Genomic DNA, 23,717 nt, shown 5'->3' with positions numbered 1-23,717 from the left:
TCAACTGTTTAGAGGTGCTTTTGAAATCACCGCTGTCTATGGGGGTTCCCGGTGGCCTCCATGGTGAAGAGCACCTACCCCCAGCTTCGGCTGGTGTGTCAAACTGTGTCATTTTCCAGTCAGGAATAACGTAGTCACTGTGGCACATGTGTTGGTGTCCTTCTGTTTAGTCTTTTCCAATGTGTTCTATGTGGGGCTTTGCTTTTGCCTGGGGCAGACTGTGGCTGGTGCAGAATAATGCAGCCCAGGTGGTGCATGTCACACACCATTGCTGAAGGATCTCCACTGGCTACCTATTAAAACCAAACCACTTTAAAAATCCTGTTACTTGCATTTAAAGCAACTTTGCAACAGGGTTACCCGAAAGACCAGCAAAGACGTTTAGATCAACAAATGAAACCTGATTATATTTGCCATGACCTAATGATTTTTGGCTTATGGTAACATGTTAGTGGGCTTTTTCACTGGTGACACCAGTGTTGTGAATTTCTCTTCCTGCTGAAATATTACCATTCCCCTGTCTCTCAAAGTCACACCTGCTTAAGCAAATATTCCCCTGATCTCCTAAATAGAACCTCTTCTTTTGATTGTTCTTTTAACTAGTGTAACTGTTACACTGTCTTAATGGGCTTGTTTGCTGCACATTTTAATTAATGGATGTTTTCATGTTTAGATGAAGCTGTTTTATTGTGTATTTTAATCTTGACTAGCTGTATTTATACTCATTATTTTGCTGTTGGCTTTTATTTGTTTGTAAACACAATGGGAATCTTCTTGAAATGAAAGGTGGCATATAATTTCTTCTGAATCATCACTATCAACTGAACATTACATCTTAGTTTCTCTCGATGCAAATTTGTCCATGGTATCCTTTATGTTTATTTGGGAGGATACCATAATCTTAGTCATAATCTTAGATATGTTTGGTCACTGATCTGATATTCTTTCACTATTCCCTTCACACCAATATGCTCCCTTTTTGTTTAAGGAATGTCTGCCCATGTCAACATCCCTCGATATCTGAAATCCAAAAGAAGAGGCACTCTTCTCTTTCTGTAGTCTTCCAGCAGTGGCAGACCTTGGGGTCTCAAATTTCAGCAGCTCCCTGTGCAATGCCAAAATTCGCCCCGCCCCACCTCTCACCTTCCACTCTCCAACATAGTTACGGTGCCCCCTAGGCTCCATGTCTTAAATCCACCTCTGCTTGCAAAGTTACTGAGGTGTAAGAGTGGGCAGTTGCCTCTTGGCATACTCAGTATCATTCAAAGCACACACAACCTGAAGAACTACCCACCATTAAAGGAAAGGATGGGACTACTAGCCATGATGGCTATTCTCTGCCTCCACCATCAGAGACAGTATACTTCTAAATATAAGTTGCTGGAAACCACCAGGCAGGAGAGTGCTCTTGTACTCAGATCCTGCTTCAAGGTTTCCCACAGTCCTTCAGTTGGTCACTGTGAGAACCATATGCTGAACTAGATGGGCCTTTGTCCTGCTCCAACAAGGCTCTTATGTTCTGAAGTGTGTGTACATTGCTTTGCATTCTGTGGTGAAAGAAAGGCAGGTTATAAATAAACATTTACAGCCACAATCCTCTGGTGAAGTCCTTTTGCTTTTATTTTCTCTTGCTTTGCTTCTCAATCTCCCTTGCTTTTGTGTATAAGGCTCACAGGTCGTTTCCTCTCCAGGAACTGACCACATTCAGACCTACTTATCTTCAACAAGCTTGCTGTCTCCTATGCCTTCAAATCATGGAACATATCACACTGGCATTCTAAGAGCTACTGGTGATTTAGATAACATTTGCCAGGCCAGAAGCTGTGCTTTACATACAAAATTAAAAAGAGGGAACTTAAATACAAGGTGTCATGTGAATAGTCTCAGTGAAATGAAAGTGATTCTAAATGCTAGCAGGAAGGACATAGTTTGATTGTACAAAAGGAACTTGACAAAACAAGGATGCTGAACAGACTTTTCACTCAAACTGATGGAACAATCTCTTTGGCTTAGCTTGTTACACAGTTAGCTAAAGGTCCTATACAATTCATTGTCTAACCTAACACTCATATTACCAGGAGTTGATAATGGGTGGGTGAATAGATGGTTAAAAAGTCCACTGAGAAGAGCAAAATAATACCAGGAATTCTGAAAGAGTGAAGAATCTTGTGGCACCTTGAAGACCAACCATTTTACTATGGTATAAACATTTGTAGGCTAACAGCCCACTTCTTCACTGTATCAAAATGTTAGCCTAGGTAACAGGTGTAAATCCACAGTGGCTTCAGAAGAAAATGAAATGTAGGAAGAACAGACAGTGGTAACTTATTAAAATAACTCATCACTGCATTTCTGCATTTCATTTACCTTTGGCCTCACTGTTTATAATCCCCTTCTTCTTCCAACAATTAGTATCTATAGACTTGTAACTCAGGATAACACTTCATGTATCTGATGAAGTGGGATATTATCTGTGAAACTTTATACTTGTTAGCCTTTAAAACGCTGCAAGGGTTTTTGACGTTTTTGCTGCAGCCAACCAACACAGCCACCTTCTGGAAACTGACAGAGAAGGGAAATTGAAGCTTCATCAGTCTCTAACACCCATCCCAAAAATTAAAGCATCCTTTATTTTCAGCATATTTGGTATCTTCCAAAGGTCTTCATACATCTCAGAAATGGACAGTTTTTGTTGTCAGGGAAGAAGAAAGCCTGCATGCCTCTTAACAGCAAATCATCAAAAGCAAGATCAAAGCTAATGCAAAGCAGAAGCTGCATCAAAATACTTGCAGGCAGATAGTGATCAAATGTGCTACTCCATTTACCCATCCCTGTTGATGGAACACCAAGAAAATCAACAAAGACAGTGAAATAAACCTTGTGGTTGCGTTCATATTGCCCTTTGCAGTGGGAAACATTCACTGATTTTTGCCTGCTAAAATTTTATATCCATTCCATATGCCCACACAAAATATATCTGTAATGTCTCTCCTTTATCATAGTATAAATCCTGTTTGGTTCATCAATAAGAATGTGCGCATACTTTTGGCTTTCTCCAGAACTCATCTGTCATTTTGTGTATTGACGAATCCAGTCATAAAGTGTTGTGATCTTGGTGTAAACGCCAGGGCGATTCCGTCGAGCACACCCTTCACCCCAGCTGACAATGCCTGTAAGGTACCATCTGTTCCCTCTTCCTAAACAGGCTAACGGACCCCCAGAGTCACCCTAAAAGGAAGGACAGAAGCCTCACTTTTTGCTTCATTGCATAACTAATGCATATTTGCAGTTAGGATTGTGATATGATACACACTTTCACATTTGTGCTGTTTTATCAATTCTTATACAGTCATTCCCAAAACCCGTAAGTCACCATGTGTAATTGTGGTCTGACGATATATTGTCTATCAGGTTCACATGGTGTTAGATGATACTTGTTCCCTGATGGGTGTGACTGGTTAAATGAATGCTTGAACTCCTGTGATTAGTGTTGTTGTTAACACTGTTTGGCACAATGTGTCTGATTCCCAACTAACATACTACTGCAGTCTAGACAATATGCTTTTACAGGTACACGACTTGAGCCAGGATTGGGAAGAGGAAGCCTGCTTCAACATAGCCTCAGAGATCCAGGAGATTAGGTTAATATGTAGGTGTATGTTGCATGTGCCTCAGATATTATTTTATTTTACTCCAACATCAAAGGCAGAAAGGAATGAGGTTGAGGTTGATATGGCTCAAGAAGGCATATGTCAGTACAAATTGGTACTCATTTAGGATTCAAATGCAAGTATTCTTGAAATTAAAAGTTAAGAACATAATATTTAAAGAATCTTTAATGGACACCTCAGATAATTTTCTAATGCTTGGAGTAGGCCCATTGAAATCAATGGGACTTAAGTTAGTTGCTACTAACTTACTCCCATTGATATCATTGTGGTTACGTTTATTTAAAAAACTTCTATCCTACCTAATTTTCAAAATAAACTCAGTGGGTCTACTCTGACTAAGTCTGGATCCAACCCAGAGATGTCTAATGTCTTTTTTTCTATGGGAATAAGAAAACATTCCTGGAAAAAATAATTTTGAAAGGACTGATGTACAAATCAGTGTCACTTTTCACAATCATTTTCCACTTTACCTGACATGCGTCAATGCCACCATTAAGGTTCCCAGCACACAGCATCCGAGAAGTAATCAGATCGTCATAAAGCTTGTTGCAAACACTCTGATCAATTATTTTCACCTTCGCTTCTTGCAGTGTTTTTGCAAGTTCACCTACAACAACAGAAACATTGTATGGGTTGAGTATGGTGGCTCTGATTGCAAAGTGAGAGGTGAAAAAAATAATAATCAAGATCTGCCTTAGATCTTTTAACTTTTCCTTGCCTATATGTTCCCAGAATAAAAAACGATTGGCACAGCACATGGTGAATTAAACTGAATAAAGGTTAATCTAATTGAACATTTCCAAATCTAAGCATATTACCTTCCTAGTGGCTTCCTAAGTTTACTATCCTCTAAGAATAAACTAAAATTAAAGAGTTCCATCATTTGTCACTGAGGATATGTATTTAGAATTGCCACAAGTGATATCCAATTGAGCTAGGCCATATAACTTAAGTTCTATTAATATTATTTATTTATTACATTCATTATACTCCACTTTTTAGCCAAGGATGGATCCCAAAGTGGCTCACATTTACAATCCACAAAAAGGTACAATATATTAGGATGCTTGGCATTTGCAATAAACATATCCAGAAATGAACATACTATTTTCTTTTACGGCTCCCCAGCCAGTTACATAGCAGACAGTTCCATAAATTAATAGTCTACGACTGCTTGGTAAACATATGGGCTGTACCAGCTCATTGAAGAATACTGGTGACTCCATTTCCAACAGGGCAATGTCATAGTCTGAGATATATTGGTCATAATGTGGGTGAACAATAATCCTTTTGATCGATCTCATCGCTACGTGATTATCATTGTTTCTGTTAATGACCTTTATACCCATATATGCTGTCCAGCCAGATGCTATAGAGTATCTGAAAAACAACAAAACATGCAGTTTTCCATGTGCTCTTCTTATACAGGTCTCATTCATTTGAATGGGAATTGCATAAATTATTCATTTTATTATTTATATTTCTAGCTCAGCCTTCACCAAATTGTTCAAAAGGCAGGTTACTAAAAAAAAAAAAAAACACCCCCCAAAACCCCACATAAAACACATACAAGTTCTAATAAAATCATAAAATAAAACAACAAAACTAAGAAAATAACCAAAGCGGGCAACAGCACAGTTCAGCAATCCAGCAGGAAGGAAGACTCCATTCAGCCCAAAGCCTAGATCTTGATCAATCATTTTTTTGAAAAACCCTCAAGCTATCACAAAATACACCTTTGGGGAGGGGTCATTCCACAACCTAGGTCACCACAGAGAAGGCCCTCTTACGTATCTTCGTCTTTTGGTCCAGGGAAGGCAGCGATACTGTCAACATGGCCTCTCCTGTTGATTTTAACACCCAGGCAGCTTGATGCAAGAAAAGGAACTCATTCAAATATTTGGGACCCAAGTTGTGTATATGTCGGTGTTACCACCTTTAATTAGGCTCCATACTGCATTGGCACTTTCAAGACTGATGAAATGGGTTTTGCATAGCCTCCAACATCCAGGTGATCCAAATTGTAATGCTTGGGGGGGGGGGTTGGTCCCGAGCTCTTGCAAGAGCCAGCTGACAAGTGCCAGAGCACCGGACCAAAAAAGGGGACATTCCAGGATCCAATAAGAAGCTGGTTTCTGTGATTTCTGCAATTCCTCCTTAAATCAGGATGGTTAAGTTGTATGGTGTCGAGCCATGAACAACCACCAGCAACTGTTTCTCTGCTGCATTCTGGACCAGGTCACAGTTTTCAAACCCTCTTCAAGGGTAGCCCCACTTAGAGCACATTGCAAAAATTAAGTCTGGAAATAAGGATTCTAATCAGAACAACACAGAGAGGATCTGAAACAGACTGGGCTGTCTCCAAGTCCTACAGACATAGAAGGCAAATCTTGTGGTTACTGTACACCCCTAGTGATTATTTATCAGTAATGAATGCTTCACATTATATAATGCATACCTTATCGAATCGGAGTCCTGAAAGCAATGGGCAGCAGATACCAGCCAACTATTTGAAATAATAGATGCACCACATATATGGCCATATGTTTTTAGCTGCAAGCTGGCTTGCCAAGGCCACTTTCCATACTTTGCATCTTCACCACCAACAATTCTGGGTCTTTTTACCTGACTCCTTCCACATGCTAATAAAAAAATGAAATACATATGGAGGTTATGTATGTAAAAACAAAATACTCTACCAGTCATGCACTGCAATCCTGAACAGACTTTCTAGGGCACAAGTCCCATTTAGTTTAACTAGATTTTCTTTGGTAAATCTGCTTAGATTTGCACTGTAGAAGTGCAATTGCACATACGTGGACAAAAGACCTACTAAATATATTGGGACATCTATCGTTCATGTAAAGGGTTTGTGACAGGGTTAGGTTCCTGAAGCCTTCCAGATGTTGACTTCTTACTCCTGTCACTTCCAGCCAGCATGGTCAATGGTCAAGGATGATGGGCAGAGGGCATTGAGGGCAGCATGACTGATTTTGACACACTATGCCCAGAGCCTAGGGGGTATCACAGGGCAGCACAAGTAGGATGTAGTGAATTGAGCAAAATGGAAGATGAGAGGCAGGGAGAACTAAATATTCACCTCACACAGGTGAGGTGAAGGGGCTTGAAGTCTGCCCCTGTAATGGGAGTGGTTGTTCAGCAACATCTGGAAACCCAGAAGTTATCCACTCCTTATTGAGGAACTAGCTTTATAAATTTTTATTTTTTATTTATACCCTGCCCATCTGGCTGGGTTTCCCCAGCCACCCTGGGTGGCTCCCAACAGAGGACTAAAAACAGAATAAAACTTCAAACATTAAAAACTTCCATAAACAGGGCTGCCTTCAGATGTCTTCAAAAAGTCTGATAGTTGTTTATTTCCTTGACATCTGATGGGAGGGCATTCTGCAGGGCGGGCGCCACTACTGAGAAGGCCCTGTGCCTGGCTCCCTCACTTCTCGCAGGGAGGGAACCGCCAGAAGGCCCTCGGCACTGGACCTCAGTGTCCGGGCTGAACGAAGGGGGTGGAGATGCTCCCTCAGGTATACTGGGCCAAGGCCGTTTAGGGCTTTAATGGTCAGCACCAACACTTTGAATTGTGCTCGGAAACATACTGGGGGCCAATGTAGGTCTTTAAGGATAAACCCTAATTCAGAGCTATGTGTGACTTGCAGTGGATGCAACGCTCTCACACTTTGCTGATTCTTACTTCAGCAGAGAAATCACACATGTCAACATATCCCTTTGAACACATAGAGCTACTCCTTCCAATTAAATGATGAGAAATGTTATGACAACTCCTAGAGCTCCTTTCCCCCATCAATGCAGGGGATTTCTCCTGTGCCTTCAATGTAGCATTGGAGCAAGGCACTGGTTTTTTATTTCAGATAAAGTTTTCCTGTTCAATTGATTTGAAATAAGGTTATTTGGTCATGGTAGCTGGGGCTGATGGGAAATGTAGTCCAAGAACATTTCAAAGGCACTATGTTGGCTATCTCTGATGTAAGGCCTCTGTGAATGATGAGAACCTCAGTATAATGGTCAGGGAGGAGAGGTAGGGAAGTACACACGTTGTGGTAGAGCTTGTGGCCTGTAGAAGAGATTGATAGCAACTGGAGTGAGACATGGTAATGGCACCCTTTCTTCTTCTCAATCTCCCTAAACTACAACCCTTAGGAATTACTATATGAGAACCTCTTCTCCTTACTGTACTGGACAGATTTTGAGCTCCAGTGTAGGCCTGGGCCATCAGGACAGAGCATAGAGCAAAGAGATAATATAGCAGCTATGTCACTGATGAAAAAGTACCATATTCCTAGATAATGGGTACCTAGGAGCTCCATGTGCACATTAGTGTGTACATAGTCCTGATCTGAAATACACAAACACATTTCAGCTCACTTCGTTGTTCACTCATTATTGACTTACCACAGTTCATTTCATCAGATCCATCTGCACAGTCTCTTATTCCATCACACTCTGGGTTTTGCTTTATTGGACACTTTCCATTTAGACATTTATATGCATGCTGTGAGCAGCTTCTATAGGCTGAAAGAATAGAGTGACAGATGAGAAACAGCAATGATGCATTTCATGGTGCTGCCTCATAGGCCATGCAGCATAATTGAAGCAATGCATTTTCTAAAAATACATAGAATCACAGATCTGTAGAGTTGGAAGGGACAATGACAGTCATCTAGTCCAACTCCCTGCAATGCTGGAATCTTTTGCCCAACGTGGGACTGAAATGCATGTTCCTGAGATTAAGAGTCTCAGGCTCTACCGACTGAGCTAAATGTATCATTTCATAGGTGTCTTGGCAATATGTTAGATAACCTAGACCAGGGCTATCCAACATAGTGCTCTCCAGATGTTGGAACTTCAGCTTCCATTATCTATTAGCATTGGCCATGCTGGCTGAGGCTGTCAGAAGTTGCAGTCTAAGAACATCTGTTTTCTATCCTTGACTTGCACATGCCAAAAGTTCCATTTTGCCACTGGAAAAGCTGTTTAATGTAAAGATATTCAGATCTGATTCTGAAACCTTGTGCCCAGTAAACAAAACACACTTCTTCTGTGTGCATGCGGTCTGTTGTGTGGTTAAAGTGCACAGGGGAGCTAGTCTTCTTTAAATAAAGGTTTTGGCAAGAATTTTCTGCTTGGCAATTGTTTGCCCTCACGTAAGCTTCTTGATTAAGTAAAACAACTGTTCATAATGTTGAAACTTTTCCCCATTTGCAGAACACGTTCTTCAGTATTCTTGAGATACTACTCTCAGGCAGTCACTATTTCATTGCTTTCACTACCATGTCTAAAAGATGTTGTGTGCTTATCCTGGACAATATGCCTTACTGTGGAGATTTAAAAAACAGACTGTTAAAAAACATTCTTGCAACATTTTTGGGTACTCATGCATTTAATAATTTTTAAAGTATGAATATTAGTCTTCAGAAAAAGCACATAAATGGGGTTTTTTCTGTGTGGTGGGAACAAATATAATGTATGTTTTAGACATATTGCATTAAGGAAGCGTAAGATAAATCAGAAAGAGCTGTCAGGAAGGGGCAGTGCACTACACCTGGCATCCCATCAGTGGCATCCTTAGTGCTTACTGAGAGAGGGAGGGATGCAGCAGCAGAGAGGTCAACATTGTGCAGATGCACCAGTGAGAGCACTGGATTAGCTCTGCTAGTGTGCCTGAGCTAACAACCTCACCCATGTCTTGCTCCTCACCCTCTTCCTCCCATAAACACTAGTGAGACCACTGATGGTAGACCAGATGGGTGGCAGCATCACTCCCTGCCAACTGTTCCTGCAATAAATAAGAGCATGGTGCATATCAACATAACCCATGAGAAAATGATGCAAGAACGCCCTACGTTGCTGGCATTTTCGTAATTCCCAGTCTAAAATTTGTTTATGTTGTTCTTACCGCAATTGTCTTCCTCCTCATCACTCTCACTTTCACAGCTGCCATCTCCTTTACAAGGCCTGGAATGGTGTTTACACTTCCCATTACCACAATTAGACTTCACGGGATTGCAACCTAGGGAAGAATTTTATCATCAAGACTGTGGTGTTTCATTCAACAGCAGATGTCCCCAGAAAGCACATATCCACTGCCGTTGCTTCCTTTAAAATGAACCCTGGGGATTGTTGACAACCTTAGAATTCAGTTAGAGAGACCTAGTCCCACCTGAAACAAGTCCAAACCCTGGACTGAAAACTAGGAAGTACTATTAAACCAATATGAAATGTGAATATGTGTCAATAAAATATGGTCCTCTGATGCAGTAGACGAGGAAAATTTACTTTCTTTGGCATTATTTTGCTATTCAAAGTTCTTTATATGAAACGAATCTCAATTCTTGACTGAGCTGTTAAAACACTTCACAAAATGAAAGGTATTTTTAATAAACGAACGGGTTACTGAAGGGTCTGATGACTTGTAATGATATTCAAGCTCTATATGCTTAATGGCTCTGATTTTATTTATTTATGTCATAAAATTTATAAACTGTTTGATTGTTTAAAACCAACCAACCAACCCTGCAAGCTGTTTTCTTTCCAGCCAATGCCTTACCAAGCTATATTTATAATATTCTAATTAGCTTATGATGAACTCACCACAGTTTACCTCATCACTTCCATCGGCGCAGTCTTTCCACCCATCACATCTACTGTTTAAAGAGACACATGTTTTGTCGGAACATTTAAATTGCCTAGGACAAGCTGAAAGAATTGAAAAATATCAGACTACCATAGATAACCATGATGACACTGAGTCACAGAGTAAAATTCTGTACTGGCTTATGACAGCTGAGTAGGATAGGATTTCTCCCAAACCCGCCTTGGTGACAGGGGAAAACATATTAGAATAGCTATAACCTTGTACCAGAGGACCAAAGTCAAATGGCAATGGACATACCCCTTAGACTTTCTGCATCTCTTCCCACCATGCTCCTATAGACTCAGCAGAGGCTAGAGGTTCTGGCTAATTTTGCAGCCAATAGCAGCACTCTACCAGAAGCATATAAGCACTAACAAGGTAACTGCAATCTTACAGTATCTCAGAATCTGAGACAAGGGATTGTGTGGTACCTATTGTTGGACTACAGTTCCCATAAGCCCAGCTAACATCACCAATGGTCAGGGATGGTGACAGATTTCATGAATCCCATTTCCACTGCTGCAACTAGATACAGGGCATAGATCCAGGTAGGAATCCCATATCTCCAAGTGAGACTTCTCTGACACCATCCATCTCTTAACCCAAGCAGAAGACAGCAAGGATTTTAGCTACAGAGTGTCCCACCTTTGTCTCTGCACCTAAAATATGTACCAGCTAGACAATGTTTGGTGGCATGACCACTGACATGGAGTCACAGAAAGGTTATGAATGCTGGTGAGGTCCCTAGTTCAGACACCTTTGTTGGTGAATGCAGAGCACTCCACTGAACTTATTGGTATGGCTGGCCAAGCATTTATTATTCATCCTTCCCTGAAGGATATGAATCAGCACAAGGAACATAACAGTCACTGGAGACAGAGTTTCAGTGCAATTCCTTACATGGGATGGATGAGTGTTGGCCTAATGACTACACTATATTTTCTCACAGGTTAGTAACCCAATACAGACTTTCAGTCTGCCACTAGGAGAGAGGGAGCTTGGTTGGGAATGGAATAGTGTCTTGTTGATAACAGCCCTTTTTAAGTCACTCGTCACACTGCCCATGTCTTTCTATAGGCAGCCAAACAGTCCTCCATCACCCACAGAGATACCAACCCATTAAGATCCAGTGTGATATAGTGGTTAGGGCGTTGGACCTGTAGGACCTGGGCGACCAGGATTCAAATCCTCATGCAGCCATGAAGCTCATTGGATGACCTTGACTATTTGTTTATTTACAAGCCCTCAACCCACATGTATACCAATCATTAGGGGTAAGCATTTTTCTAGCAAACCAAAAAATCAAACATTTGTTGAACTTTCAATTGTAGCCTCAGATCTGCTGACTCCTCCTGCTTCATAATAGGGATAGACATAGGTGTGAAGAAGGAACATTTGGGACAAGCTAGAAGAAATGTGCTCATGCTCAATCAGTAAATTACCATAATAATGCTATTAATACTAAGTGCATCTGTGTCCACTTACGGTCTGTGTGGCTGAAAGCTCTGAATTCAATATAAAAACCCCTGTGTGTGACCAGTTCATCTGAATGGAAATGGATGGCCACTGAATAACCATATTCCTTGACCCTGCTGCCTTCCCCAATAGGTTTACAATATCTGATAAGAATAAAACACAACAAAATTACAGATATATAATACATCACTATAATAGAACTATTCAAAGAGTGTATTTACAGTGAGATTCTACAGTGTATGCTTACTCAGATGTAAGCCTCATGGAATTTGACGGGACTCCCAGGTCAGTAAGTATAGGATTGCAAGCAAGCGGAGCAACCATAAGATGGTGGTGGAGAGATTCTATAGTGGGCGGTGTAGAAGTAGGGTCAATGGAAGGGAAAATAAGTACCCCATCACCAAGGCTGGCACAGTTCTTTCCTTGGTTTGGTGAGGCAGTGAGAAGGTGATGGAGAAACCAGGAGGTCTTTGGACCCAAGGCGTCCCTTTTTCTTCCCACTGCCTTCAGCTCACTGACAGTGGAAGAGTAATAGCAGTGGAGCTTTCTGTGGAAAGGGATGTCCATAGCATCCTATGGTCTCTCAGCCTCCATCACAGGCAGCACAGGACTGCTCCTCTTTAATTGCATTCATCATAACTTGTCGTTTTGACAACTTCTCATGACTCAGATTGTGTTACAGTTGTCATTTTCAGAATTCCAGTCCAGATTAAGGACTCATCTGTGCTATACATTTAAAGCAGTAACATTTAAAGACCTACATTGGCTCCCAGTACATTTCCGAGCACAATTCAAAGTGTTGGTCCTGACCTTTAAAGCACTAAACGGCCTCGGCCCAGTATACTTGAAGGAGCGTCTCCACCCCCATCGTTCTACCCAGACACTGAGGTCCAGCACCATGGGCCTTCTGGCGGTTCCCTCACTGCGAGAAGCCAAGTTACAGGGAACCAGGCAGAGGGCCTTCTCGGTAGTGGCACCCACCCTGTGGAACTCCTTCCCACCAGATGTCAAAGAGAAAAACAACGACCAGATTTTTAGAAGACATCTGAAGGCAGCCCTGTTTAGGGAAGCTTTTAATGTTTGATGTATTACAGTATTTTCGTATTTTGTTGGAGGCCGCCCAGGGTGGCTGGGGAAGCCCAGCCAGATGGGCGGGGTACAAATTATTATTATTATTATTATTATTATTATTATTATTATTATTATTATGCCACTTTTAACAGTCATGGCTTCCCCTGAAGTATTTTAGGAACTGTACTTTGTTAAGGGTGCTGAGAGTTGTTAGGAGACCCCTGTTCCCATCACAGAGCTCCATTATTCAGAAGGAAGAGCGGGTGGCTGTTAAACCACTCAGAGTCAGTTGAAATTTGGTTCCATTGTGGTAGGGTTGCCATGTGTCCTCATTTTCCAATACACGTCCTCTTTTTCAGGGGCATAATTTCTGTCCAGGTAGATTTTTTTAACTTGCCAAAATGTCTCCAGCTATACTTGCTGGATGTGACATAGACATAATGAATGGTCTTCTCTTCTCCTGCCCCCCTCAGCAATATATCAGAGCTTCTATAGCCTACATATAGTAGGGGTATTTAAAAATGAGTCGTCATAGCGTCCTCTTTTTTGCTCTTAAAAATATGGCAACCCTACATTGTGGCAAAATGTGGTCAGTTTTTCAAATTTTATTATTCTAATTTTACTTACAACCCTTTCCTCTATAACCATAAACGACTCTTCACCTATGGATGTCAACAGAGTTGTTTCAAGAAAAGTAGCAGAAAAGGTTGTAGCTCACCTAATTCCATCAATTTCCAACCAATCTTTATCACATCTATTGGATCCAAGGGATGGTTCCTGAACTTGTATTACAAGAATTTTTAGCAGCAATCTATAGCCAGGCAGTGGTGCCTAAGATATAAAAAAGCATTTAAAAAATAAAAAGCATGGGGAAGAACATTTATTGTGCTTTTTATACTTAAAAACAACCTGTTTATTGGTCCTAAACACATGAACAGTGCGATCCTGTCCGGTCTACTGAGATGTCAGTCCTACCAAGTTCAGTGGTACACCCAGGGAAGTGAGCATAGAAGGTACGGGAAACTTGTGCGGCCATCCAGATATTGTTGGACTACAGCTCGCATAATTCCTAAGTACTGCTCAAGTTGGTTGGGACCGATGGAAATTGGAGTCTACCAACATCCAGGGGACCACAGGTTCCCTACCGTAGATTATAGAATGGGATCCATTACACATACCCCTGGAACATACCCTCTCCCCTGTTGGTTTCTGATTGTGCCACTGTGCAGTGCTTGGAGTCACAAGACTCTGTTTTGCATTCCAGAGGTTCCAGGCTATAATGCCTATTTCTTCTCACCACACAAATAATAATCACATGTATGTAAGATCTGTCATATCATTTAAAATTCTTATTTCCTTCTCTTTTTCTGGTCTCCTTGTTTTAGAAGAGCTTATTTCTTTTTTTGGGGGGGGGAATCAAGTTTTTAAAAGAATTTCATTAAAAAGTTCCCTGTTACTTCTAAGAGTACATACTCTAATAATCCAGTGGCAGTCAATATTCGGTGGATAGTAACTTGGGTAGTATGGAGAAATTACAGTCCCATTCCAAGAGATGTATCGACCACCACATACTAAGGAGAAAACAAAACAAAACATTATTATTCTGAAGACCTGCTCATCTCTTGCTATGGAAAGCATGGGGAAAGCTCTTGTTGAAGTGAATGGGAGGTTTTCTTTCATGTGCAAGTAGCTGGTACGAGGTGGTGGAGCAAAAAAGAATTACTATAGGTGGGTAGTATTAAATTCACCACCACCACCAAATATAGATCAGGTGTTCTGCATGGGCAACCTGATTTTAAAAACCTGCATCTAAGTGCACAGTTGTGGAGCTAATAGATCATCTGGCTTTTCCCTCAGGAAAGAAAGAATGGCATAGAAATAACTCTCTCTACTCTGCTAGGCCAAAGGGGTTGTTCCTTTCTCATTGTGCAAGGAAAAACACATACAAAGTACGATGATTCACTTATTTCCCCCTATGCATCATTCAACAAATGACATTTGGAACCCCCTTCACTGACTTTCAGAAGCTGGTTGTTTTGCTGCTCAGAGAATATGCTTTCACAGTGATGATATGCGGAGGCAGCTCAGTTCGCCACTATCCGCTTTGAGGAAAATTTGCAACAGATTTGTATACATTTGTAATAAGAAGGGTGACAGAATTAGTATTCCCACCAAAGCATCTTTCATCACTTGGCTCACTCTTCTCAATGCCATTGTGAACTTGAGAGAGCTACTGTCCCAAGTCACTTGAATCACGAGTCATTCAATATAGCCAAAAAGTGGATCATTTCACTCCAGCACTTGTGCTACCCGTGTCAGTCTTAAAGAACCCTAATATTATTATAGAGTCAGGTCAAAATAATCCTTGAATCCATGTCTTATTCCCCATTTTAAATCCACATAAATATTTCAAATATAGCACAACTACATGTGAGCCATCAAAAGTTGTTCACAAACAATGCTTGGCATCTGGCAACTACATACCAATTTTAGGAACTGCTTGAAAATATGCATTCAATATATTGCTCTCTTTTCTTCGGTCCAAGGAGAATGTGACCAACATGACATTACTCGATGAAGTTAAACGTATAACTGGGGACGTCCAGGCCCCAGACGACCCACACCATCTGAAATACATTCAGGCAGATTACAAAGCTGATTTGGAGAGCAGAAAGTCTCTTCCACTACTATACGTACCACCCAAGGGGCCTTGGGACACAGGGTACTCTATCCCATGTAATGAGAAAGAGAGCGCGCGCGCACTGCTTTGTGTCTATGGAGCAAACTTTTTATTTTTATATATATAATTTTTATTACATTTTCTAATTTACATTTCAAAATATTCATTTAAACAACCTTAAACCAATGACTTTCCTTCTTCTCTTTCCACGGTTCATTTCGCATACCTTAAAGGTAAAGGGACCCCTCACTATGGTCCAGTCGTGGCCAACTCTGGGGTTGCGGCGCTCATCTCACTTTACTGGCTGAGGGAGCCGGCGTACAGCTTCCGGGTCATGTGGCCAGCATGACTAAGCCGCTTCTGGCGAACCAGAGCAGCGCACAGAAACGCCGTTTACCTTCCCGCCGGAGTGGTACCTATTTATCTTCTTGCACTTTGACGTGCTTTCGAACTGCTAGGTTGGCAGGAGCAGGGACTGAGCAACAGGAGTTCACCCCATCGAAGGGATTCGAACCACGACCTTCTGATCAGCAACTCCTAGGCTCTGTGGTTTAACCCACAGCGCCGCCCGCATCCCTTCGCATACCTTACATCCCTGCATATTTTACATAAACTAAAACATTCTGTAATCCATTGCTACATCCATCAAAATTTATTTACACTGGTGGATTTATTTTAATGCCACCAGCATTTTTAAATGAACACAGTTTTCACCCATGTATACCGTAAACATTTTCCGGTCTTCTTTAAACATACATTCTTATTGTTCTCTTATACTAAATGTTAAAACTGCAAGCTGTGCGTATTCCATCAGTTTAAATTGGCATTCTTTTTTGGTTGGGACATCACTCATTTTCCATTTTGAGGCTAGCAAAACCTGGGAATTTATCCTCAACAAAAAGGACTCTGTTTTTGTTTTTGTTTTTTGAAAGGTACGTACTTTTAAACATTTTTCCCCAGTTCATTATATATCATTTCCCAATTTTACAAGTCCACCACATATGATAAAACGTTCCCTCAACCTCATTAGATCTCCAGCATGGAGCAAACTTTGTAAATGCTCTTACCTTGTAATGATCTTGTTTTGCAGAGGGAGAAGGAAGTCATATGCGGATAGTCTGTGAGATGCACAGCTCCCAGGAGTCACGCTATGCAAGGGAACAACCACTAGTCTCACAACGTGGTCCGATGGAACTCGCAGCCTCCACTGATAAAAAGATCTCTTAGGATTCATCAGTGTTAAGGTCCTGTTATTACCAGGCTTTGCATAGAGGTCAAAGGCCACTGGTAGACAAAACCAAAATAGATCAGTGGCTGAAAAGCAGAAAAGCAGAGAAATGAATCCAGACCCTGTCGGCCCGGATCCCAGGAACCAGTTGTCTACGCCACAAAAGGCAGGCTTGTCCATCACATCAGACAAGGACTGAATACATTATGAGACAGCTCTGTGCTATGCTCTCACCCCATGAAGTTGTCCTCTTTTGGGACAAGGCGGAGGCACAAAGGAGATGAAAAAGGATCTACACTGGGCACCTGATTAGTGGCTAGAAGACTTGAATTTCTCTGTACCAAGCCAGCACCTTTCACCAGATAATTGAATGCAAAGCAGCTATTGGAAAAAGCAGGTGAAACACATCAGCTTAAGTAGAGCACACAGTTGGAGACAATTCCTCTTTCTTACAGCACTATCTTAAGCACAATTGTTCGGAAATCTTACTGAGGTCCATGGGGCTTACTCCCGACTACAGCTGTAGCCTTAAGGTAAATGCAGCAAACATCATTTGTATAATATCTAACTCTTCCAGCATTGAAAAGATCATTATGAGCTTCACCATAATCATTGTGCAGATGAGGAATCATGACTGACTTGTCCACATCTGTTGAGGTGAACAGTTTAATTGTTAGTCCACTAAGCCAAGCCAGCTCAAAATTTCTCAGATTCATAAACCATGTCAGCATATTGGTCGTCTTCTTTTTACTTTATCCAGAGGTTAAGACCATATTGTGGCCCAGCCAGCAGGACTAAATAATTACGGTTCTTCTCACATATCATCCCATTAATTACAGTCATATTGTAGGGACAAAACAGCTCAGAACTGAGCTGCTGTTATCATGCCATAATCTTTGAACAGCATGCTTCAAGGCACAGCAGCAATTCCCAAAAGAGAGGGAGATTTTTGTTCTTATCTTTGGTGAAGGGCTGGAGCAGAGATCAAGGCTTCTGGCCCCTTCCAGAGATCCTACTCAGATGACATCTGTGGGGGTAGCAATACATGGATGGAGGGAACAGTACTGGTCTTGCTGCCCTCATTTTCCCCATCTGCTTGTTCACCTAAAGCTGTGAACAAAGCCTATGTGTGCTCTGTTTACTACTTCAAGATACAGGAGCTGGCCAGCAGGTGCACTCCTGATAATCTACTACTGCCGCCACCACCACTGTCTTCCACATGTCTCCAGCAAGTTATTATACAGCCTTTATAAAATAAGCAAATAACTCCACATATCTCACATTTTGAGAGTGCAACATTGATTTAAATTGGCCAATTATGCAACTGACAAGTGGGGCCTGTAAGAAAAATGCTGCAGTGTGGTGCTCTCCAGCCAGCCATGTCCTCTTCTAAGATAGTCCATTCCATTCCCCCTCTCTTCAGTTTTCAGTCACAAGTACACATAACTGTCAATAAGCTCAGTACTCATTGGGCTCTTTGGGGTTTTGTTCTCCTTATGTCCCTCCTCCACCTGTTGTATTATTATTATACCTCCCTCTTATGCATGGATGGTGCTAGTTTGGCAACATAGGGATCCATACACAGACTTCAGTTTGCCAGTGTTATAACACCATCTACTGAGAAACCTTGAATGGGTTACTGTCCCAGATTTAAAAGATTAGAAGAAGGCCCTTTGGAAATGCTTAAATAGTCTGGATTCATATTTATAAGCTGAAAATAGGGATGCAGAAGAAATTTGATTTTGTTTGCATTTTAACAAGGAACTACATAATTTGCATTTCTGAAACCGCAGGGTGAACCAAAACACAACTATCTTTCAACATTCTCACTTTTCAAAATTTTGCAATCCAGTTCTCCATTGGAACTCTCTCTCTCTCTCTCTCTGGCATCTGTTAGGGGAGCATCTGTGCAAAACATCTTTATTAGTGAATATAACATACAAAAAAGGATTTTGTAAGGGAAAATTGCTTGCATAAATATTTATATCTGTCAACACTGTATGCAAAAATGTGTTTATTAGGATAAATTCATGTCATGCTAAAGGGCTCAAGAATTTTCATGAAGATTTTGTGAAGATTTTTTTAAAGTGGCAGATTACTGCAGAAATGTGGAGAGCTGAAACGAATAGGTCCATCCATCTTTGCAGACAATGGTTGCAATTGACTCAGAGTGCAATACTTTTTTTCTGCAGAAGCAGCCTTGGAATGAAAATGAGTTGCATAGGAGTGCAAAGGTGGTCTTGAGCAACCCTGTTCATTTCCATGACTCTTGGGCTGGAGATGTTCCTCTTACTCACTGAATCCTTTAGGTTCAACTTAAGAGCAAGCACTGATGAAACAAAAGAAAGTTGTGCTAGAGCAACATTTGAAATGGTGTGCCATTGGACAATGGGGACATAGCTCTTACCTGCTTTCCATGTCACATCATAGTCCATAGAATCTGAAACTAAAAATGATGAAGAATCCTCAAAATTAGTGGCATATGCATTCCTATGAATTATTGGAACTTCTAAAGAATATAAAAAATAATGTTACCAAAGAGCTCCATGGTAATAACATCAAAATTCTCCTCCAAAGAATATACTTCAGCCGTGCTGTTTTCAGTTGCAGGTGCCCGTTTACTGAGTATTTGCTTTTGCTTCGTCGAAGACAGATTTTGAATAGAAAGAACCATATCTTGTGGGGCCCAAAATGTACTCCAGTAATAAGCTCGAAGGCCACTCTTTCCTTCACTGGAGGAAGATGACAAAATAAGATTGAAGAAGAGCATCAGCTTGGAAAAGGATGTCTTCTTCCTCTCTGCCTGTGCTCAAGGGTATCAGGGCAGATTTGCAGCACATGGGGAGAAGTTTGTGAGTTAAATGGGGTCACACATTCAAACTATGAGCACCAATCAATCCGTGCTCACAGAGACTTCTTTTTTTTTCTTTTTTCCTCCCTAGGGAGATTCTGCTCACGTGAAGATGGTTGTTAACTATTCAGATCCTGCATTTCACCATAAACTAAGGGTGAAATGCAACCACTAACAATGTGGCTATGTACATCTGCAAAGAGCTGGTGAACTGGGAAGTCCTTGGTCCACATTTAACCTCAGTTGCACAATATTTATGTGGCATTATACATGGCTGTAGACCCGTTCCTGTCTATTCTGCATCTAGCGTGCTCCCACCATTGGTTTGGGAAGATGTATAAACACCATTTTAGCCACAATCCTTAGGTATCCTGCAATTTCTTATGAAATACTGTTCTCTGATATCCATCTTCCCCCTCAAACAAACAAACAAACAAAATCAGCTTTGATCCAAACAGAGAAAAAGAGCAACCTAGCTTCACTTTAAGCTGGTAATGTGTACCCAGCCCAAGTCACTGTCTCTCAGCCTCATTCATCTCATGAGGCATAATGCTCATATTGAGGTGGGAAATGTCTTTTGAATGTGTTTAAAAGGTATATTGTGTATGCAGCAATGGCAGAAATGAGCTGCAATGAACTAAGTTTCATTGCTTTTGTATATGTTCTTTGACTTGGGCAGCAAATAGTCTTAGACCAGTGCTAACCATCCACTGACCTTCACATTCACTTCCCCTGCTTAGACTATTTCAAAAAGGCTCATGATTCATCTGAGATGGAATGGGAAGTTTATTTAGAATTCCAGCCAAAGTCTAATCTGAACTGGAATAAGACTAAATGCCTAATGAGATCCTCTACTTAATATTATTATCTTCTGATTCTTGAAAACATGAATAGAAAAGACAACAAATGCCTACAGTCTGAAAAAGGGTTTTTGAAATTCTGGTACTTACCTAAAAGCAGTAATAACAGATGTCAAGTAATAATTCCCTAAGGCAGAAGATCCATACAATTCTGGAAACTGAGAGTTAAACGATTAGAAAACTAAATATAAAGAACAAGAAAAAGTCTGTAAAATATACAGTTTTTTAAAGTGTTCCAAGTAACAAAAACATTTTCTTACCATTGTTTTATGTCTAGCACAAATAAGTAGGTAGCCAGCGCTGGTCGATTCATTTTTACAGGTCATGGGCCACTCATGCAACCCATGCACAAAGCAGCTTTGAGGTACCCAGTGAATTCAGTTGGGAAATGCAAGCTAACAGAGAGATGCTTTGTATTTTCAAGCCTTCTGTTAGCAAGGAGCTAGAAAAGTGTTTTGATCTCACCAATAGAGTAAACTTGGAAGAGAAGTGCAAGAAAGCAAGTATTGTTGTGCTGGAAGAGGAAATTTGAAAAGGGGTTTGCTTTAAATATAAACTAATTGTCCAAAAATCTCCATAAAGAAATGCACTAAGGCGGCAATCATATACAAGCTTACTAGGGGCTAAGTTGTATTTAACTCAGTGGGGACTATTTCTGAGTAGGCAGAGGATATATATGAAATATCTACTGTGCAAAGCCAAAGAAGACACAACTATGCTTACAGGAAATGGACGAGAGAGTGTGTTTTTCTAATTCTAGAAAGCTTAAGATAGTTCAGTTCCTGAACCATAACGTCAAAGTGGCACCCTTGTTCAACAGCAAAAATACAAATTGACCACTTTTTGGGTGGGTGTGAAAAGTGCTGCCCATACCAGGTTGTCTCGGCATGCTTAGTGGGAAGACTGACATTGGTAATGGTCTTCAATTTTGATCAAGCCACCACAACCCTCCCTTTAAGGCAACTCAAAAAAAGATAGGCGCATGTCCCTTAACCATGCCTCAGCAGGTCTAGTTTCATCAGCAGCATATCCCAAGTACAAAACCTATCAAATGAAATTTGAACCAAAATGTAGTCCTTTATATTTTCCATAGGCAAACTCACACAATTCTGGACAGCTTCAGCTTGCAATATAAACGTATGCGATTTGGGGTGCATTAGGTCACTTGTGTAGGTCAAGTTAGGAATTTCTAGACTTCCACCAATGTAGATGAAAGAGAATGCAGGAGCTGAAAAGAAGGGAGGGGAAATATTAGCAAAACAAAAACAGGTTAGTTCGTGCTGGGGAGGGGGAGGTTGCTTAAAAAGGCATAACTTCTGTATTAATAGGAAGACCCTTCCTTTTAATACACAACATCAAATCAAAGTCAACTACAAAATTTTATTCAAAAAATACTATCAGATGATCTTCCGTATTCAAATGGAAATCCACTTTCACTGGATTCAATTGAAGACACAACTATCGGATGAATCTGACTTTTGTCAGTGCCTGCTCATAATATTCTCAAGTGATCAAGAAGGTGTATGTAGGACTTTCTTACACACACTATGCAAATGCTTAACTTTGAAATGTTATTGATTTTTATCTGTATGTTTTCTAACCATTTTTTAAAAGGTTCAAGCTAAATTCATACCCAAGGGGCAACACTTTTAAATTATTTGGCTTTGCAGATAGTGTAGAATTAGCAATATTTGCAAACCATAGATCCTGAGTACAGAGTGTTCCCCCAATGCATCAACTTTTTGCATTAGTGGAAAGCAGATTTGTTAAAGAAAAGCCACCCAGAGTGGCTGGGGCAATCTAGTCAGATGGATGGGGATACAATTAATAATAAGAATAAGAATAAGAATAATTTCAGCTCATAGGTTCCTTTTTGTTGTATTGGGACCACTATCTAATGAGTTTAGGCCAAAAACACAAAAAACACAAGATTCTCATAGTGTGCCAAAACTAGTTGGTTATGAATATTTGTCATAAACACGATACATCATTGGCATCCTGGAACTAAATAAAAACCCATTGAAAATAGTTTTAACATTAACCTGCTTAAAAAGCAATGAAGGCAACCTTTACATGCTTATAGATATGAAAAGCTTGCAGTAGTGACACTTACATAACGTATAGTACAGCACCAGCAGAATCACAGTGACAGTCAAGGAAATCACAGGTAACATTTGTAAAAGACATCTTTTCCAGAAACGAAAATGCACTTTTTGGCCAAAAGAATGCTTTCGACTCGCAATATCTTCTTGTGAAGCTTGGCTGTGGTGAAAAGGCAGACCCTGTTCAAGAAGGAAGGAAGGAAGGAATCGGCAAGCAAATCGAGGAAAATGATTCTGCCTTTGCTCAGCTGACAAGCGAATTAATCGTTGCATTATTCATGAGCAATTTACAAGCGTGTTAGGGAACCGAATTGCAATTTCTTACCAGTCCAGAGAGAAAGTGTGAGTCGCAAGGAGTAGGTATGCTGTATATAACAGAGAGGCGCCTGGATGGGAAAGACCTCATGGTGATGCTTCCCTGGTTTGTTCTGCCGTTCTACATATCAAAATCCTAGAAGCAACTAGGGCTTTTGTATTTGGAACCTCAGGGGAAAACAATGCCTTTCCCTCTTATTGTTGCCCTTGGTTCTCCTTTGCTATATGACTAAACAGCCTCCCGGCTGAGCACCTGCAGTTCAGGTAGTAGGTGGGAAGGAAAATAAGCCACCCTGACTGTAACTCTTTCCTTTCCAAACCAGGCAGATGGGATCAGGTTTACACAAAAGGACTCTCAGTTAAGATAGCATCTCCTTTGAAAATGGACAAATGAGACAAACCCCAATGCTATTCATGCAAAAACTCAGTTTTTGATAGCAGCACTTTACAGCATGTGCACCAACATTTCTTAAAACAAAAGGGGGGGAGAATATCAGCTGTAATGAGCAACTCGGACAATGACTGAAATAGCCTGAGTGAAATCAAAGGAACTTACTGACCCTTTTAAAATGCTTACATCCTTGCAACAAAACCAAGTGAACCGAGAACAGTAATTAAGAACACAGAGGGATTTTGTTACAGCATGGTTACGGTTGAGGGACGTATTTAAAAGTCTGAAAACCTTGCACACACTTTACCCTTTTGAGTAGAACTTCTTAGCTTTTTTGTTTACAGGACATGGCACTGGGGGGAGGGGTGTTTAAATGATATAGGGTTTTTAATTAATAAAAAA

The 23,717-nt window shown here is 40.7% G+C and overlaps 1 protein-coding gene across 3 annotated transcripts; it reads right to left on the bottom strand.

Annotated features, from left to right (window-relative positions):
• Window positions 1-99: 99 nt before the first annotated feature.
• LOC128412854 (suppressor of tumorigenicity 14 protein homolog) lies at window positions 100-23,389 on the bottom strand. 3 transcript variants are annotated; one of them, XM_053386322.1, is made up of 19 exons: window positions 22,935-23,389; window positions 22,621-22,789; window positions 21,611-21,735; window positions 20,598-20,665; window positions 19,332-19,528; window positions 19,204-19,242; window positions 16,636-16,852; window positions 15,373-15,515; window positions 14,362-14,459; window positions 13,607-13,719; window positions 11,827-11,960; window positions 10,299-10,403; window positions 9,604-9,717; window positions 8,100-8,219; window positions 6,130-6,313; window positions 4,777-5,051; window positions 4,142-4,278; window positions 3,044-3,228; window positions 100-1,547 (listed from the first exon to the last, which is right to left on the bottom strand). In XM_053386322.1, exons 1-18 carry the CDS (start codon window positions 23,013-23,015, stop codon window positions 3,070-3,072), a joined length of 2,478 nt encoding a protein of 825 aa, XP_053242297.1. In that variant the 5' UTR covers window positions 23,016-23,389; the 3' UTR covers window positions 100-1,547; window positions 3,044-3,069. The 3 variants fall into 3 exon arrangements, with proteins under 3 accessions (XP_053242297.1, XP_053242296.1, XP_053242298.1); XM_053386321.1 differs by lacking the exon at window positions 100-1,547 and having other exon boundaries at window positions 1,598-3,228; XM_053386323.1 differs by lacking the exons at window positions 100-1,547; window positions 3,044-3,228 and having other exon boundaries at window positions 4,155-4,278; window positions 4,868-5,051.
• Window positions 23,390-23,717: the final 328 nt, after the last annotated feature.

This window comes from Podarcis raffonei, chromosome 4, assembly GCF_027172205.1.
Source record: "Podarcis raffonei isolate rPodRaf1 chromosome 4, rPodRaf1.pri, whole genome shotgun sequence".
NCBI lineage: Eukaryota > Metazoa > Chordata > Lepidosauria > Squamata > Lacertidae > Podarcis > Podarcis raffonei.
The sequence above is the reverse complement of the archived record's forward strand: the minus strand, read 5'-3'. Positions and strand labels throughout refer to the sequence as shown.

Excerpts from the sequence above, each read along its gene's own strand:
- LOC128412854 (XM_053386322.1), bottom strand. The coding sequence starts at position 23,015 with ATGAGGTCTTTCCCATCCAGGCGCCTCTCTGTTATATACAGCATACCT. Across the intron at positions 22,790-22,934 it reads CACACTTTCTCTCTGGACTG|GGTCTGCCTTTTCACCACAG; the intron begins GTAAGAAATTGC and ends CTTCTTGAACAG. Across the intron at positions 10,404-11,826 it reads AGCTTTCAGCCACACAGACC|CTTGTCCTAGGCAATTTAAA; the intron begins GTAAGTGGACAC and ends CAATTCTTTCAG.